At 45.9% G+C, this 19430-nt stretch overlaps 1 protein-coding gene across 1 annotated transcript in view; it reads left to right on the forward strand.

The window, feature by feature from the left end:
- Nucleotides 1–4456: 4456 nt before the first annotated feature.
- The window catches only part of tmem130 (transmembrane protein 130), a 28433-nt gene continuing 13459 nt past the window's right edge, over nt 4457–19430 (forward strand). The window contains exons 1-7 of the mRNA XM_070856675.1: nt 4457–4583; nt 5011–5325; nt 6931–7102; nt 9519–9661; nt 9935–10019; nt 12481–12686; nt 14837–14949. Coding sequence (XP_070712776.1) covers nt 4535–4583; nt 5011–5325; nt 6931–7102; nt 9519–9661; nt 9935–10019; nt 12481–12686; nt 14837–14949 — 1083 coding nt within the window. The 5' untranslated portion in view covers nt 4457–4534. The remainder of the gene's footprint in view (nt 4584–5010; nt 5326–6930; nt 7103–9518; nt 9662–9934; nt 10020–12480; nt 12687–14836; nt 14950–19430) is intronic.

Below are 19430 nucleotides of genomic sequence, written 5' to 3' on the forward strand. Positions count from 1 at the left end.
GCATTCAGGAGAACTTTTTTAGCTAGTATGTAACAAGCCCAACATGGGAGGGGGCGGTTCTGGACTTAGTTTTAGGGAATGAAGCTGGGCAGGTGGAAGGGGTATCAGTGGGAGAGCATTTAGGTGCTAGTGACCATAATTCAGTTAGATTTAAGGTAGTTATAGAAAAGGACAAGGATAGACCAGGAATAAAAGTTCTAAATTGGGGGAACAGCCAACTTTGCTAAGCTGAGAGGTGATTTGGCCAAAGTGGACTGGAAACAGCTACTTGAAGGTAAATCAGTGTCAGAGCAGTGGGAGGCATTCAAGGAGGAGATCCGGAGGGTTCAAACCAAATATGTGCCCTCAAAGAAAAAGGGTGGGACTAAACTCTAGAGCCCCCTGGATGTCTAAGGGTGGAATAAAGGAAAAAAGGGAAGCTTATGACAGATACCGAGGGCTAAATACTGCAGAATCTCTAGAGGTGTACAGAAAATGCAGGGGTGAAATTAAAAAGGTTATTAGGAAAGCAAAGTGAGAGCATGAAAAATTCTTGGCAAGTAAAATCAAGGAAAAATCAAAGATGTTTTATAAATATATTAAGAGCAAGAGGATAACTAAAGAAAGGGTAGGGTTTATTAGAGACCTTAAAGGTAATCTCTGTGTGGAGGCAGGAGATGTGGGTATGGTTCTTAATGAATACTTCACGCCTGTTTGCACAAATAAGAGGGGTGATGCAGTCATTGCTATCGGGGAGGAGGAGTGTAAAATATTAGATGAAACAAACATAGTGAGAGAGGAGGTATTCAGGAGTTTAGCAGCTTTGAAAGTGGATAAGTCCCCAGGCCCGGATGAAATGTATCCCAGGCTGTTAAGCGAAGCAAAAGAGGAAATAGCAGAGGCTCTGACCATAATTTTCCAATCCTCTCTGGCTTCAGATGTGGTGCCAGAGGACTGGAGGACTGCTAATGTGGTACCTTTTGTTTAAGAAGGGAGAAAGGGATAGACCGAGTAATTAGAGGTCAGTCAGCCTAACCTCGGTGGTGGGAAAGTTATTGGAAAGAATTCTGAAGAACAGGATCAATCTTCATTTAGAAAGACACGGATTAATCAAGGACATTCAGCATGGATTTGTTAAGGGAAGGCCGTGTCTGACTAACTTGATTGAATTTTTTGAGGAGGTAACAAGGAGGGTCGATGAGGGTAGTAAGTTTGATATAGTGTATATGGATTTTAGCAAGGCTTTTAATAAGGTCCCACATGGCAGACTTGCCACTTTGCCCATGGGATCCAGGGCAAAGTGGCAAGTTGGATCCAAAATTGGCTCAGAGGCAGGAAGCAAAGGGTAATGATTGATGGATGTTTTTGTGACTAGAAGGATGTTTCCAGAGGGGTTCCGCAGGACTCAGTACTGGGTCCCTTGCTTTTTGTGGTATACATCAATGATCTAGACTTGAATGTAGGGGGTATGATTAAGAAGCTTGCAGATGATACTAAAATCGGCTGTGTGGTTGATAATGAAGAAAAAAGCTGCGGACTGCAGGAAGATATCAATCAATTGGTCAGGTGGGCAGAACAGTGGCAAATGGAATTTAATCCAGAGAAGTGTGAGGTAATGCATTTGGGGAGGGCTAACAAGGCAAGGGAATGCACATTAAATGGTAGGACACTGAGAAGTGTAGAGGAACAAAGGGACCTGGGAGTGTATGTCCACAGATCTCTGAAGGCAGCAGGCCAGGTAGATAAGCTGGTTAAGAAGGCGTACGGAATGCTTGCCTTTATTAGCCAAGACATAGAGTACAAGAACAGGGAGGTTATGCTTGAACTGTACAAAACACTAGTTAGGCCACAGCTCGAGTACTGTGTGCAGTTCTGGTCACCACAGTACAGGAAGGACGTGATTGCACTGGAGAGGGTACAGAGGAGATTTACAAGGATATTGCTGGGAGTGGAGAATCTTAGCTACGAGGACAGATTGGATAGGCTGGGGTTGTTTTCTTTGGAACAGAGGAGACTGAGGGGAGACCTCACTGAGGTGTATAAAATTATGAGGGGCCTAGATAGAGTGGATAGAAAGGACCTATTTCCCTTAGCAGAAGGATCAACAACCAGGGGGCATAAACTTAAAGTAATTGGTAGAAGGTTTGGAGGGGATTTGAGGGGAAATTTCCACCCAGAAGGTTGTGGGAATCTGGAACTCACTGCCTGAAAGGGTGGTTGAGGCAGAAACCCTCACCACATTTAAAAAGCACTTGGATGTGCACTTGAAGTGCAGGGCTACAGACCAAGAGCTGGAAAGTGGGATTAGGCTGGATAGCCCCTTGTCGGCCGGCACGGAAATGATGGGCCGAAATGGCCTCCTTCCGTGCTGTAAACTTCTATGATTCTATGATTTCTATGATTCTATGAAAACTGCCCAGGTATGTCCTGTCCACAAAAAGCAAGACAAATCCAATCCGGCCAATTACCGCCCCATCAGTCTACTCTCAATCATCAACAAAGTGATGGAAGGTGTCGTCGACAGTGCTATCAAGCAACACTTACTCACCAATAACCTGCTCACCAATGCCCAGTTTGGGTTCCGCCAGGACCACTCGGCTCCAGACCGCATTACAGTTTTAGTTCAAACATGGACAAAAGAGCTGAATTCCAGAGGTGAGGTGAGAGTGACTGCCCTCGACATCAAGGCAGCATTTGACCGAGTGTGACATCAAGGAGCCCGAGTAAAACTGAAGTCAATGGGAATCAGGGGGAAAACTCTCCACTGGCTGGTGTCAAACCTAGTACAAAGGTAAATGGATGTAGTGGTTAGTTTAGGACAATCATCCCAGCCCCAGGACATTGCTGCAGGAGTTCCTCAGGGCAGTGTCCTAGGCCCAACCATCTTCAGCTGCTTCATCAATGACCTTCCCTGCATCGTAAGAACAGAAGTGGGGATGTTCGCTGATGACTACACAGTGTTAAGTTCCATTCACATCTCCTCAGATAATGGAGCAGCCCATGCCAGTATACAGCAAGACCTGGACGACATTAAGGCTTGGGCTGATAAGTAGCAAGTAACATTTGCGCCACACAAGTGCCAGGCAATGAGTATCTCCAACAAGCGAGAGTCTAACCACCGACCCATGACATTCAATGGTATTACTATCATCGAGTCCGCCACCATCAACATCCTGGAGTTCACCATTGACCAGAAACTTAACTGGACCAGCCACATAAATACTGTGACAACAAGAGCAGGAGGCTGGGTATTCTGCGGCGAGTGTCTCACCTCGTGACTCCCCAGAGCCTTTCCACCATCTACAAGACAAAAGTCAGGAGTGTGATTGAATACTCTCCACTTGCCTGGATGAGTGCAGCTCCAACAACACTCAAGAAGCTCAACACCAGGACAAAGCAGCCCACTTGATTGGCCCCCCATTCGCCACCTTCAACATTCACTCCCTCCACCACCAACGCACTGTGGCTGCAGTGTGTACCATCTACAAGATGCACTGCAGCAACTCGCCAAGACTTCTTCAACAGCACCTCCCAAACCCGTGATCTCTACCACCTAGAAGGACAAGGGCAGCAGGCGCATGGGAACACCACCACCTCCATGTTCCCCTCCAAGTTACACATCATCCTGACTTGGAAATATATCGGCCGTTTCTTCATTGTTGCTGGGTCAAAATCCTGGAATTTCCTCCTGAAGGAGCACTGTGGGAGCACCTTCACCACACGGACTGCAGTGGTTCAAGAAAGCGGCTCACCACCACCTTCTCAAGGGGCAATTAGGGATGGGCAATAAATGCCAGCCTTGCCAGCGATGCCCACATCCCAGGAATGCATTTTAAAAGATGTCCCAAGGAGCTTCACAGGAGCGTAATGAGACAAAATTTGACAGCGAGCCAGACAAGGAGATATTAGGACAGGATTTAGGAGCGTATTAAATGAGGAGAGAGCGAGAAATAAAGAGGCAGAGAGGTTTCGGGAGGGAATTCGAGAGCATAGAGCTCAGGCAGCAGATCACCAATGGTGGAGGGATGCACAAGAGGGCAGAATTGGAGGAGCGCAGAGGTCTCCGGGATTTGTGGGGCTGGAGGAGATTACAGAGATAGGGAGAGGCAAGGCCATGGAGGGGTTTGAACAGGAGGTTGAGAATTCCTAAATTTTAGGTGTTGGTGGACCAAGTGCCAATGTAGGTCATGATGGGTGAACGGAAGTTGGTGCGGGTTAGGATCTGGGCATGAACTCAAGTTTACAGAGGGTGAAAGATGCATTGGAATAGTCAGGTGTAGGGGTGATAAAGGATGATGGTTTGAGCAGCAGTTGGGATGAGGCAGGGGCCCAGACGTTACAAAGTCAGACACAGAAGGTTGAACATAAGCTGCAGTGTTGGGGTGACCATTGGCTGGAATCGGTTCCCTTTCCCTTTCGGCACAGGGTTGGTGAGATTTGACAGACTGGAGCTGACGTATTAGGAAGTGGAGAGGGACTCCGCTTGGTGCTGATCGTGGCGAGGAAGGAGTGTGGAGTTCTCCAGCTGGAGCTGTCAGCTCTGAGTGTATCAATCATGGCTTCCCTCCAACTCCTGCTGCTCCTGAGCTCCGCAGTGTTGTCAGGTGAGTAGGGGGCGGCGTGGGGGTGGTCGACCCAGGAGGGGGAGAGGCGAGACTTCAGGCACTTTATTTATTCCAAGCGGCTCCAGCACTGGTTATCAAGGGAGAGAGAGAGAGAGAGGGAGATTCTCAGAGAGGGCCAGATACCAGCGAGGCCAGAGATAGATTCTTAATAAACAGGAAATACATCTGGGTGTGTTCCTTAGATTTTTTAAATCTGACCAGATTAAAACACTGGCGAATTCCATCCATGCTATTTGTATCCCGACACAGTGTAAGTCAAATGCTGGTTTGCATCAGACGAGATTGTGCAATAAGATTTTCGATTCCTAGACTGTAATGTTTCGAGTGAATGCATTTGTGGAAGGATTGATTGGTCGCTCATGGCTGCATTTAGCGTTTCCCAATGACCTGGGTTTATTTTTTGCAGGTCGCTGCTCCCAGTATTACCTGGTCCTGGACACCGATAGTCCCATCACCACTGGTGCCCGGGGGATGGTGCAAGCCAGGCTGGTGTCCAGGGCTGGGGCAAGGCTGGAAGCCGCCCAGCCCCAGCCCTACACCTTTCACTGGTACCTGGACAGCCCGCTCGCCATCGTGGGGCGCTGGGAGCGCAGCCTGAGCTGCAGTATCGCCGTTCGCACCCAAGCCCCGAAGGTCTACACTCTCCGCGCCTGGGTGACCCGGGATGGGTGTCACTGGTGCCCCCCGCTCGCACACGCTTCCAGCAAACTCTATGTGACAGGTAAGAAGACCCTGTGTGTGGCTGCAGGTGAGAGAGGAGCGGTTTCCTCCGCCCACTGATCACTTTCAATCTATTTCCCCAGGGTAATCCAGCCGATTGCTTATTGCTCAATACTGTTTCAGCACTGTAATGATACCAGGTTATTGGTAAATATTGTTTAATAACTGAAATTACACCGGGTTATTAGTCAATATTGTTTATTAACTGAAATTACACCGGGTTATTGGTAAATATTGTTTAATAACTGAAATTACACCGGGTTATTGGTCAATATTGTTTAATAACTGAAATTACACCGGGTTATTGGTAAATATTGTTTAATAACTGAAATTACACCGGGTTATTGGTCAATATTGTTTATTAACTGAAATTACACCGGGTTATTAGTCAATATTGTTTAATAACTGAAATTACACCGGGTTATTGGTAAATATTGTTTATTAACTGAAATTACACCGGGTTATTGGTAAATATTGTTTAATAACTGAAATTACACTGGGATAACTAAAATTACATTGGGTTATTTGTAAATATTGTTTAATAACTGAAATTACACTGGGTTATTAGTAAATATTGTTTAATAACTGAAATTACACCGGGTTATTGGTAAATATTGTTCAATAACTGAAATTACACCGGGTTATTATTTGTAAGTATTGTTTAATAACTGAAATTACACCGGGTTATTAGTAAATATTGTTTAATAACTGAAATTACACTGGGTTATTAGTAAATATTGTTTCATAACTGAAATGACACTGGGTTATTAGTAAATATTGTTTAATAACTGAAATTACACCGGGTTATTGGTAAATATTGTTTCATAACTGAAATGATATTGGGTTATTAGTAAATATTGTTTAATAACTGAAATGACATTGGGTTATTGGTAAATATTGTTTCATAACTGAAATGACACTGGGTTATTAGTAAATGTTGTTTAATAACTGAAATTACACTGGGTTATTAGTAAATATTGTTTAATAACTGAAATTACACCGGGTTATTGGTAAATATTGTTTCATAACTGAAATGACATTGGGTTATTAGTAAATATTGTTTAATAACTGAAATGACACTGGGTTATTAGTAAATGTTGTTTAATAACTGAAATTACACTGGGTTATTAGTAAATATTGTTTAATAACTGAAATTACACTGGGTTATTGGTAAATATTGTTTCATAACTGAAATGACATTGGGTTATTAGTAAATATTGTTTAATAACTGAAATTACACTGGGTTATTGGTAAATATTGTTTCATAACTGAAATGACATTGGGTTATTAGTAAATATTGTTTAATAACTGAAATGACATTGGGTTATTGGTAAATATTGTTTCATAACTGAAATTACATGGATTATTGGTAAATATTGTTTAATAACTGAAATTACACTGCGTTATTGGTAAATATTGTTTCATAACTGAAATTACATGGATTATTGGTAAATATTGTTTAATAACTGAAATTACACTGCGTTATTAGTGAATATTCTCCAATAACTGAAATGACAGCAGGTTGTTGGTGAACATTGTTCAATAGCTGTCTGTATTCACACCTGGTTAGTAGTCAGTCTCAGGTTGGTTTCCTTTCCCTGTACAGACTCCGTGGTGGGAACTCTTTCATTGATGCAACCAAATGGCAGCACCATGCCCTCGACCAGTGGATATGAACTGGCCACCCAAACTCCAACCAAGGTCTCATTCGTTCGCTACGATCCCAGCGATTACTTCCACACTGCTACGTTCCGCTACACCTGGCACTTTGGCGATGGGTAAAGTCATGTCTCAGTTCAGTGCTTGGCCGCACATTTTAAATTCATTATGTATGGAACAAATTGAATGCAGTTGAAAGTTTGCCTGAAGGATTTAAAGACCCTTCCTTGGCCAAACAGCCCATAGTTGGTGACTGTGTTTGCAAGATGTTGATTAAATCATGGGCTTATCCCAAATCACCCTGCTGGATCATATTTTTGGATCATTTCATATAATGGCAGGTATTGATCGAAGGCAATTTGTAATGAGCAGAATACATAGAAACATAGAAACATAGAAAATAGATGCAAGAATAGGCCATTCGGCCCTTCGAGCCTGCACCACCATTCAATAAGATCATAGCTGATCATTCACCTCAGTACCCCTTTCCTGCTTTCTCTCCATACCCCTTGATCCCTTTAGCTGTAAGGGCCATATCTAACTCCCTCTTGAATATATCTAACGAACTGGCATCAACAACTCTCTGTGGTAGAAAATTCCACAGGTTAATAACTCTCTGAGTGAAGAAGTTCCTCCTCATCTCAGTCCTAAAAATAAGATGCCACATAAAAGGTTTCTACGCAAGAACATAAGAACTAGGAGCAGGAGTAGGCCATTTGGCCCCTCGAGCCTGCTCCGCCATTCAATAAAATCATGGCTGATCATCGACCTCAACTCCACTTTCCCACCCGATCCCCATATCTCTCGATTCCCCGAGAGTCCAAAAATCTAGCGATCTCAGCCTTGAATACACTCAACAACTGAGCATCCACAGCCCATTGGGGTAGAGAATTCAAAGATTCACCACCCTCTGAGTGAAGGAATTCCTCCTCATCTCTGTCTTAAATGGCTGATCCCTTATCCTGAGACTGTGCCCCCTCTCCAGCCCGGGGAAACATCTTTTCAGCATCTACCCTGTCAATACCCTTCAGAATCTTGTATGGTTCAATGAGATCACCTCTCATTCTTCTAAACTCCAGAGAGTATAGACTCAATCTACACAATCTCTCATCATAAGACAGCCCTCTCATCCTAGGAATCAATCGAGTGAACTTTTGTTGCACCCCCTTTGAGGCAAGTATATCCTTCCACAGATAAGGAGACCAAAACTGTGCCCAGTACTCCAGGTGTGGTCTCACCAAGGCCCTGTACAATTGTAGCAAGACTTCCTTACTCTTATACTCCAGCCCCCTTACAATAAAGGGCAACATGCTGTTTGCCTTCCTTATTGCTGGCTGTACCTGCATGCTAGCTTTCTGTGTTTCCTGTACGAGGACACCCAAATCTCTCTGAACACCAACATTTAATAGTTTCTCATCATTGAAAAAATATTCTGTTTTTCTATTCTTCTTACAAAATTGAATAACCTCACATTTCCCCACATTATACTCCACCTGCCACCTTACTGCCCACTCACAACCTGTCTATATCCCTTTGCAGGCTCTTTGTATCCTCCTCACAGCTTACTATCCCACCTAGCTTTGTATCGTCAGCAAACGTAGATATGTTACACCCGGTCCCTTCATCTAGGTCATTAATATAGATTGTGAATAGCTGAGGCCCCAGCACCGATCCCTGCGGCACCCCACTAATTAAAGCCTGTCAACCCGAAAATGACCCGTTTATTCCTACCCTCTGTTTTCTATTGTTAACCAATCCTCTATCCATGCTAATATATTACCCCCAACCCTGTGAGCCCCTATCTTGCGTAGAAACCTTTTATGTGGCATCTTATTTTAAAATCCAAATGTAATGCATCCACTGGTTCCCCCTTATTTATTCTGCTTGTTACATCCTCAAAAAACTCTAATAAATTTGTTAAACATGATTTCCCTTTCATAAAACCATGATGACTACCTACTCATATTACAATTTTCTAAGTGTTCTGTTACCACTTCCCTATTAATGGATTCCAGCATTTTCCCCATGACTGACGTCAGGCTAATTGGCCTGCAGTTCCTTGTTTTCTCTCTGCCTCCTTTCAATATACTGCTAATTCATGCAAAAATGTTCCAGATCTGAATCACAGCATAAGGCTTCAAAGTTGTCCAAAGTTGTGAGGTTTTTTTTCAGCATTCCAGAACTAAAGCCAGGGGGCGATGAGGAGAAATGTTTTTACGCAGCGAGTTGTTGTAATCTGGAACGCGCGGCCTGGAAAGCTGGTTGAAGCAGATTTAATAGTGACTTTCAAAAGGGAATTGGATAAATAGTTAAAAAGGAGAAAATTGCATGGCTATGGGGAAAGAGCAGGGGCAGTGGGACTAATTGGAGAGCTCTTTCAAAGAGCCGGCACAGGCACGATGGGCCGAATGGCTGTATCTGTGTTGTATGACTCTACGATTCTAACTCAATTGTTGGTTTTCAGAACCAATAAAAAGCTTTTGAGGTGAAACATTTACAAGTGTGTTTTTATTCTTTAAACTCGGCTTCATATAGGGAGAGAACGGTCACAAATGAATCTTACGTGCTGCATATCTACCCAACCCCAGGGATTTACCAGCTACATGTTGATGTCCTTGCCTATCTCAGTCACTCCCAGCAAAAGACTGGAGTATATGGCGCTTCACTGAAACTTCTAGGTAATGTGTTTTTTTAGCACTTACGCTGAACTGCATGTGGTCATGGTCATGATGTATGAGCAACATCTAGGCACAATTCGAACCCAGTTTACAATTTATCTCCAATGTCATCAGGCCGCACAGTGCAAACATGTGACCTTCTGTTCAGGATGACTCAAAACAAGAAAAGTTCAGGGTCGCTCCGTGACCAGAGTTGTGAAATTATGGTTCCCAAATGACTACTGCAGTGAAGTAATGCAATTACTCATTCTCTACAAATCTGACTTATTCTAGATGCAATCAAAGAGATTGAGGTCAAGACTATAAATACCACCCATGCAGACCACAGGATGGACTTTTACTTGTACACTAATGGCAGGTAAGAGATTTTGTGCGTCGATCTGTACTGATCTATAGGGTTACAAGTGTATGGTACCAGAATAAGTCCAATTCCACTTTACATAACATTTTTACTAGTGTTTTGGGAATAACAATCAAATCATTTATAACAAGGGTTGATTTATAATCACTCAATACGTTAAATTCACAATCTCAGGACCTCTCTAATAAATTGCCTCTGGCATTGGCCCTGGTCACTTGACGTACTCGATGGTGAGAAAGTTGGGAGAGAGAGGGAGACATCAGAAACTCACTCCACAGCACCACCTACTGGCCGGAGCCTGCAACTATGCCATTACAGGCTGCTGTTTACATACAGAATTTCCATTCTAGATGTTTACGGAGGCAATTCCAATGTTAAATATTGAAAGAAAATGTGATCAAAAATTGTGACAACAGGAAGTTCGAGAAGCAGTGTAGACATGTGCAAAGTGTTCAGTAAATTATCAGTCAATCTCTCATGGAGTTGCACACGGAGTATCAAGACCAAATATAGTCATCAGGTGAGGTGGAGTTAGAGGGTAGGGGATAATAGGACCAGGAATTACAGATATAACTCAATCCCCATTTTAAAGTCATACATTCTGACCTTAAATTTATATCGCACTTTGTTTTGAGATTATTTATAGTTAAATAGCAAAAAATAACAAAAATGTGATAAAAATATGGCAATATGAAGTAAGGTTTTGGAGACAGGACATTACATCGAATGGCACGGAATGTGCAGCACAGAAACAACCCATTCGGTCAACAGGTCCGTGCCGGTGTCTATGCCCCACTCGAGCCTCCCTCCCCTCTTCATCTCACCCTATCAGCATAACCTTCAATTCCTTTCTCCCTCAGATTCATGGAGGCAGACTCAATTGTGGCTTTCAAAAGGGAATGGGATAAGTACCTGCAGCAAAAAAAATTGCAGTGCTACGGGGACAGGGCGGGGGGAGTGGGACTGGCTGAAGTGCTCTTGCAGAGAGCCGGCACGGGCTCGATGGGCCGAATGGCCACCTTCTGTGCTGTAACCGTTCTATGATTTTATTCTATGGCCTCGATATTGGTGGCCTTACCGCCCACTGCCGCCGACTGTCGCTGGTTATTCTGCCGTTTTCCTCTCTCTCCCAGTTCCCACTTGGGTTGGAGCGGGCGGGAGGGAGGGGAGCACCGCCGCGAACCGCCCGCTAACGTCCTCTGGCAGCCAAATAGCGTAATTGGCCCCCCCGCCTGCCGAGCTGCCAGATTGGTGCGGGTGGGAGTCGGTGGGAGTCGGTGCCAGAACGGGGGAAGGACCTCTGCGAGGATGCTGTTCTTACCCCGACAGTACGAAGACCTGCAAAAGAAGGTTCGTGAACAGCTTTAAACATTTTTTTTTTTACAGTGACTTACCTGGATGGGGTCCCCTGAAGGTGTTCTGGTGATTTTTTTTTCGGGATATATTTACTTTTCAGTTTCCACCCTCCCTGGGCCTGACTCCATCTTCGGCGGCACTTGGGAGGCAAGAGCCTTTGCCGCCGACATTGAGAGCTCCCGCCCGCTGCTGCCCAGATTGATGGCGTAAGCCGTTATTTTGCCACCAGGTGGCACTGCCACCTCTTTTAGAGGAATCTTTCAGGCACAGTACTGCCTGGTCTCTCAGTGGCCATCGGCGGTCCTTTGGGGGGCAAATGGGCGGGCCTTGCAGCTCATGAAAACCGGGGGCCATAGTGTTTATCCAGCCTGCCCTTAAATGAATCGATACTATTCACCTGCACTCTCCCTGTGGTAGCGAGTTCCCACATTCTAACCACACGCTGGTCGCTGGGGTGGAAATTCCGTTTGCAACGCCACTCGTTGGCATCGGAACGGGGCGGCTAAGGACTTACCGTCGGCGGGGAGTGGGTTCCTCGCCTCACGGGAAATTTATTTGGGTGGTAATGGGGGGGCAGTGTCAACAGGTACCGCTGCGCGCTCTGCTGCCACTCACGTGCTGACATCATCGAGCGTGCAACGCCCCCTCGGTTCCCCGGTGCCGAGATTTGTTCGCACGGCCTGGAAAAACTGTTGGAACATCGGGGTTCCCGGGGCAGGAGCGTCCAGAGATCACGGTAAGTTGTTAACTTTAATTTTTTCAGCATTTCTGTATTAACGGCACCAGTGGGGAGATATGAGTGTGTGTCAGAGAATTTTTTTTCAGCCTACTGCTGGGAAATTCAGTCAGCCTCCTGACGCCCGAGGGTGAGTGCAACGCCACTTTTAGCGCCTGCTCTCTCATCTTTGGGCGGTAAAACTGAATTTGGCAGTTTGAGGCAGTTATTGCCACCAAGCAGTAAAATCACCACCTCCAAAAGGACAATACCGAATTTCGACCCCTCAATATTTAATATATTGCTGACAGATACAACTATGAGGATTCTCAGAGTTAAGCGTCTGTGTTATTAAGCAAACATTTCTTATTTGTATTCCTCTTCCAGTCCCCCACTCAAGATGTGCTGGCTCATCTCTCGCAACTGTGTCCCTGTCATTGAACACAGATGTCACCCAGTCGAGCTGTACCGATCATCAGCCTACAACCTGAGCTATACCTTCAGCGAGCCGGGATCATACAGCTTCAATGTGAGGGCTGAGAACAGTGTGAGCGCCCTGCAGGTGTGCTACAAAATATCCACAATGCAAAGCGGTAAGCCCTGAGCACTGGACTGAGACCCAGTGTGTAGAGAGAGGTGCTAGAAAACAAGGAGCATATTAGGGGTGAAATACTTTGAGGACTGGTGCAGTGCACTTGTGCCTAAGTAATGAAGGAGAGGATGGAAACTCTTTGGCCAAATATTATTTCAATTTGAATAGATGTATTTATTTCACCTTTTTTTTGTTCAAACCAATGTGCAATGGAGCGGGGAAAGTCCATTAAACATATTTCTTGCACAGACCACGTGCAGTCTGTCCTATCATGGACCTTACCCTACCCATTTAATCTCGTTCCATAGATCGTGTATAGTATGTCCTCATGGACCTGTTTATCATTACAATCAAAGCACTTTATTCCATGAAAGTATTTTGACATTAGATTGTATATATTCGACAAGGTGGCCCATTGGCCCCAAATGGCCAGCTGGTCTTTCAGTTAAACGTGAAGCGTGTTTATCAAAGGCCAGTGCAGGAACAAATTTGTTTGTAATATCTGTGTCCAGCATTGTCCTCTAACGGCCCGTGATCGAGAGATGGGACTGGGATGTTATGCTGGTTCTGTAGAGCTGTTTTGTGCATGGTGGCTCATCTCTCAGTCCATTAATGTGGACGCTCTCACTACATTGGCAGAGAGCTGGGACTAAATGCCACACACGTTTAACTGTGCAGCTGCTCAGTGGGACCTGGTGAGGGTCAGCAGCCTCGCTCGTGACTGTGTTGCGCCATCCCACTGCGATTAGATTCGTTTCTACACTCAGAGAGCTGTTTTAGGAAAAAAATCAGGAGACATGCTTTGCCACTTCCACTTCTGCTTATTTAGCGGGCCCAGCAGGGTGGCTGGACATTCCCTAGCAGTGTTACTCCAGGATCAGCTCACAGCAAGTGGCTAAATCTGGAAAAAGCGTATAGACGTGCTTCCGATATGTCTTCCCCTCCGCCGTGGTTAACATGGCCCTCGACCGTGTCTGTTCCATTTCCCGCACCTCTGCTCTCACCCCTTCCCCTCCCTCCCAGAACCATGACAGGGTTCCCCTTGTCCTCACCTTTCACCCCACCAGCCTCCAGGTTCAACGGATCATCCTCCGCCATTTCCTCCGCCTCCAGCGTGATCCCACCACCAATCACATCTTCCCCTCCCCTCCCCCTCAGCATTCCAAAGGGATCGCTCCCTCCGTGACACCCTGGTCCATTCCGCAGTCACCTCCAGCACCCCCTCCCCTCCCCATGGCACCTTCCCGTGCAAGCGCAGGAGATGCAACACCTGCCCTTTGACCTCCTCCCTTCCCGCTGTCCAGGGTCCCAAACACTCCTGCCTCCCACTCTGTCACAGAGCTTCCCTTTTGTTCTTTCCTCCCCTCCCCCTTTCTCTGCTGCTGCCCTTATTTAAAACCTGTTACATCTTTAACTTTTTCCAGTTCTGATGAAAGGTCACCGACCTGAAACGTTAACTCTGTTTCACTCTCCACAGATGCTGTCCGACCCGCTGAGTAGTTCCAGCATTTTCTGGTTTTAGTCAGATTTCCAGCATCCGCAGTATTTTGCTTTTATAGAAGATCAGGGGGTGTTCTAATTGCTGTGTTTCAGATGATCAAAGGATTTGATCGGGTGGATGGAGAGACTATTCCCTCTAGTGAGGGGAGTCCAGAACAAGGGGGCAGAACCTTAAATGGTCGTCCAGGGGTGATGTCAGGGAGCATTTCTTCACACAAAGGGCAGTGGGAATCTGGAACTCTCTCCCCCGCCCCCCCACCCCCCCAAAAAGCTGTTGAGGCTTTTGAACAGCTCAGTTGAAAATTTTGAAATTGAGATCGCTAGATTTTTATTGGGCAAGGGTTACAGAACCAAGGTGGGTATATGGAGTTAGGTCACAGATCAGCTATGATCTCATTGAATGGCGGAACAGGCTCGAGGGGCTGAGCGGCTTCCTCCTGTTCCTATGTTCCTCAAAGTCCCAGGTTCAACCCCTGGTCTCCACAGATCAAAGCAGAGGTGCTTGCAGGGAGGATCAGACAATGGTTGGCGATAAAAATTACATTAAATTGAGCCTGGAATAGATAATCGGTTTGTACTGGATGCCCCTGCCACCCACTGGCCTCACGTGAAGAAGCCTCCCCTAACCTCCGCACTCCATCTTCCCAACAGGTACCAACCCGGTTTGGGTCATCGTGCCCTGTGTCACTTTGCTCACCATCATTCTGCTCTTCGTCCTATCCATTGCCATGAGAAGCAGCAATGCCCGGAAGGATGCGATTGAGGTAAATTCAAACCTGCTCTTTCAGTTCTGGTCGAATGAATTATAATACGGCCTTCAATCAAAGCAACAGGAAGTAAAAAGAGTGGGGCCTATTAGCGACCATAAAGGTAATCTGTGTGTGGAGGCGGAGGACATGGGTATGGTTCTTAATGAATACTTTGCATCTGTCTTCAAAGAAGAAAGGGACGATGCAGACATTGCAATCAGGGGGGAGGATTGTGAAATATTAGATGGGATTAAACATAGTGAGAGAGGAAGTATTAAGAGGTTTAGCATCTTTGAAAGTAGATAAATCCCCAGGCCATGATGAAATGTATCCCAGGCTGTTAAGAGAGGCAAGGGAGGAATAGCAGAGGCTCTGACCATCATTTTCCAATCCTCTCTGGCTACAGGTGTGGTGCCGGAGGACTGGAGGACTGCTAATGTTGTACCTTTGTTTAAAAAGGGAGAAAGGGATAGACCGAGTAATTACAGGCCAGTCAGCCTAACCTCAATAGTGGGAAAATTATTGGAGAAAATTTTGAAGGACAGGATAAATCTTCATTTGCAAAGACATGGCTTAATCAAGGACAGTCAGCATGGATTTGTTAAGGGAAGGTCGTGTCTGACGAACTTGATTGAATTTTTTGAGGAGGTAACAAGGAGGGTCGATGAGGGCATTGCGTTTGATGTAGTCCACATGGATTTTAGCAAGGCGTTTGATAAGGTCCCACATGGCAGACTGGTCAGAAATGTAAAAGCCCATGGGATCCAGGGCAAAGTGGCAAGTTGGATGCAAAATTGGCTCAGTGGGTAATGGTTGATGGGTGATTCTGTGACTAGAAGGCTGTTTCCAGTGGGGTTCCGCAGGGCTCAGTACAAGGTCCCTTGCTTTTTGTGGTACAGTTAGAGCATCCGAAATCCAGAAACATCGGGACTGAGGCCATTCCGGATTTCGGGTATTTCCGGATTTTGGAATGTTTTTCCGACGTGCTGAATCCTGAAATGCCCGGGCCGAGGTAAGGAGGGAGGGGAGCTGCGACCCGGAGCGAGGGGTCCGATGGGGCCTGGGGAGTCTGGCGGGGCCGGGGAGGGGTTGACGGTTCCAGGTTCGGCAGCATCGACTGTGGGTCAGGGGTCGGGAGCTCTGGGTCAGGGGTTGGCGGCCGGGAAAAACCTGCGTTGAAGACCTGCAAAAGACGTAAATTAAAGTTTTTATTTTAAAATTCTTTTTCAGCAATTTAGTAGGTAAGGGTTTTGTGAATGTTTTGTGAATTTAAATTTTTTGTTTTTTGGAATTTTGGGGGCGTCCCCCCCTCCCTCCCACCTCCCCTCCTGCCCCCCCGCCCCCAGGCCCAACTCACAGCGATAATCATTTAAAAAATGTCCGGATTTTAGAAACATTTTCCAGATTCCGGATGGCCCCGCTATGGATTAGCCCGGTGGCTGGATTCCGGAACATTCCGAATTTCGGAACCCCGGATTTCAGATGCTCAACCTGTATACATCAATGATTTATATTTGAATGTAGGGGTATAATTAAGAAGTTTGCAGATGATACTAAAATGGGCTGTGTGGTTGATAATGAAGAAGAAAGCTGCGGACTGCAGGAAGATATCAATGAACTGGTCAGGTGGGCAGAACAGTGGCAAATGGAATTCAATCTGGAGAAGTGTGAGGTAATGCATTTGGGGAGGTCTAACAAGGCAAGGGAATACACATTAAATGGTAGGACATTGAGAAGTGTAGAGGAACAGAGGGACCTGGGAGTGCAGGTCCACAGATCCCTGAAGGTAGCAGGCCAGGTAGATAAGGTGGTTAAGAATGCATACGGAATACTTGCCTTTATTAGTCGAGGCAGAGAATTCAAGAGCAAGGAGGTTATGCTTGAACTGTATAAACCACTGGTTAGGCCACAGCTGGAGTACTGCATATAGTTCTGGTCACCACATTACAGGAAAGATGTGATTGCACTGGAGAGGGTACAGAGGAGATTTACGAGGATGTTGCCAAAACTGGAGAATTTTAGCTATGAGGAAAGATTGGAGATGCTAGGTTTGGTTTTTTTGGAACAGAGGAAGCTGAGGGGAGACCTGATTGAGGTGTATAAAATTATGAGGGGCCTGGATAGAGTGGATAGAACAGCCTATTTCCCTTACAGAGGGGTCAACAAACAGGGGGCATGGATTTAAAGTAATTGGTAGGAGGTTTAGAGGGGATTTGAGGGGAAATATCTTCACCCAGAGGGTGGTGGGGGTCTGGAACTCACTGCCTGAAAGGGTGGTAGAGGCAGAAACCCTCACCACATTTAAAAAGTACTTGGATGTGCACTTGAAGTGGGATTAGGCTGGGTAACTCTTTTTCAGCCAGCACAGACACGATGGCCTCCTTCTGTGCGGTAATTTCAATGTTTCTATGAGACAGCAAATTCTTTCTTATGGATGATTCCTTCAGTTGAGGCTGCAGACCCTCTACTGCCTGTAATGTCGCTTCCATCAGCACCAGGCAAACGATTTCCTACTGCGTGAGGTTTGAAGTAATGCAACTCCCATATTGTACAGGACCAGAGCCCTTTTCTCCTGTTTCTCATCTACATGCTACATGTTGTGTACGCGTAAATAACTGACAAACTGAGCCAGGAGTAAAGACACTTAACTTACACCATGTGTTTTTACACAACCCAAAATGGAGTCACCAAATCGGCATGAACCAGCAGGAGTACAGCTCCCGCATGTGAATAGCTCCTGCAGGGTCCTAATGCTCGTCCTGTGAGTTGTAACAAATAAATAGAGTATGAACACAACATATTTCCCCCCTTTTTAAAACCACAGTCTATGTACAGACAAAGTCTTTGAGATAGCCAGGCCGTGTTCTGATACACCGAGACCGGCGTGGAGTTTGTGGTGTTTGATCGAGGTTTCTGGTTGGGAAATAGAACGGTGCCTCTGTTCCATCCTGTTGGTCTGTTGGCCTGTGAGTTGGGATCAGTCTACGAGCGTTCCATCGAGTTCCATCATTGAGCTCGTAGGTATGAGGGCTAAACTTTTGCCCGATCTGTTTTGGAGGCGAAAGTGACTGCCCCTCGATGACATCATCCGAAAACACAGCGTCAGTTTCCACATGTATGCTGAGGACATCCAGCTCTACCTCTCCACCACTTCTCTCGACCCCTCCACTGCCTCTGATTTGTCACACTGCACGTCTGACTTGGGTGAGCAGAAATTTCCTCGAATTGAATATTGGGAGGACCGAAACCATTGCCTTCGGTCCCCACCAGAACTCGGTTCCCTGGCCACCGACTCCATTCCTCTGCCTCGTCACTGTCTGCAACCTTGGCATCCTATTTGACCCCGAGATAAACGTCCGACCCCATATTCTCTCCATCACCAAGATCACCTGCTCCCATCTCCATAACATCGCCTGTCTCCGCCCCTGCCTCAGCTCATCCGCTGCTGAAACCCTCATCTATGACAGCGCCTTTAAGCGGCTGTGCAGGCCATTCAAAAACTGTGCATGCACGGTCTTAGCATTGAAAAACCAGCACACGTGGGGTCCCTGGACCATAGAGAAGATCATCATCATCATAGGCAGTCCCTCGAAGCGAGGATGACTTGCTTCAACTCCAAAAATGGATGAGTTCACTGGTGTTTCAATGAAGGACCAAATATTCCGTGTCCCGAACTACATCCTGAAGGGTAGAAGATTCCCGTGCGTGGATTTTTTTAACATGTGGTGAAGAATAAGATAAGGGAGGACATTGATGGAAAGGGAATAAATAGAGTTGTAGAACTGGAGTCTAAAAGGATGGTTAAACATAAAGTGAGAGGAAATCCTATTAAAAATGTGTTAAACTGTCTGTACGGCAATGCATAGTGTCCGTAATAAAGCAGGGGAGCTGGAGGCAATCATGCGTTGTGAGGAACCAAACATAGTAGGGATTACTGAGACATGGATACAGAAAAATAAGGACTTGGAATTAAACATTGCAGGCTATACCATATTTAGAAAAGATAGAGAGGGGGAAAAAGAGGAGGTGGAGTAGCTGTACTTACTGGGGATAGCATCATCGCAGGAGAACAAAGTGACACAGCTATCAGCAAGACAAAAATAGAATCCATATGGATAGAGATAAAAGATAATAAAGGATGAATCACACTGTAGTCTACAGACCACCTAGTAGTGGGAAGGAGGTGGAGGAAGAAATATGCAGACAAATTAGGGAAATGAATAAAAAAACATCGGGCCCGAGTTTGGTCGACTCACTGCCAGCTGCCGTTGAGTTTTCTCAGCGGTCTCGATGTTTTCTGGGCGCTCTCCCCTCCGAGTGAGTTTGATGAGGCCCTCACACTGGCGGAGAGAGAAGACCATTGGGGAGCGTCCGCTGGCGTGCACCGGCGTGCAACACCCACAAGAGTCCTCCCGCCCACTCGCTCCCCAGATTGGTCCGGGTGGTCCCCCGCTCCAGCAGCAGAAGAGACCGACGCGTGGAGGCAGGTCTGACCC

This window comes from Pristiophorus japonicus, chromosome 15 (genome assembly GCF_044704955.1).
Source record: "Pristiophorus japonicus isolate sPriJap1 chromosome 15, sPriJap1.hap1, whole genome shotgun sequence".
Classification (NCBI taxonomy): domain Eukaryota; kingdom Metazoa; phylum Chordata; class Chondrichthyes; family Pristiophoridae; genus Pristiophorus; species Pristiophorus japonicus.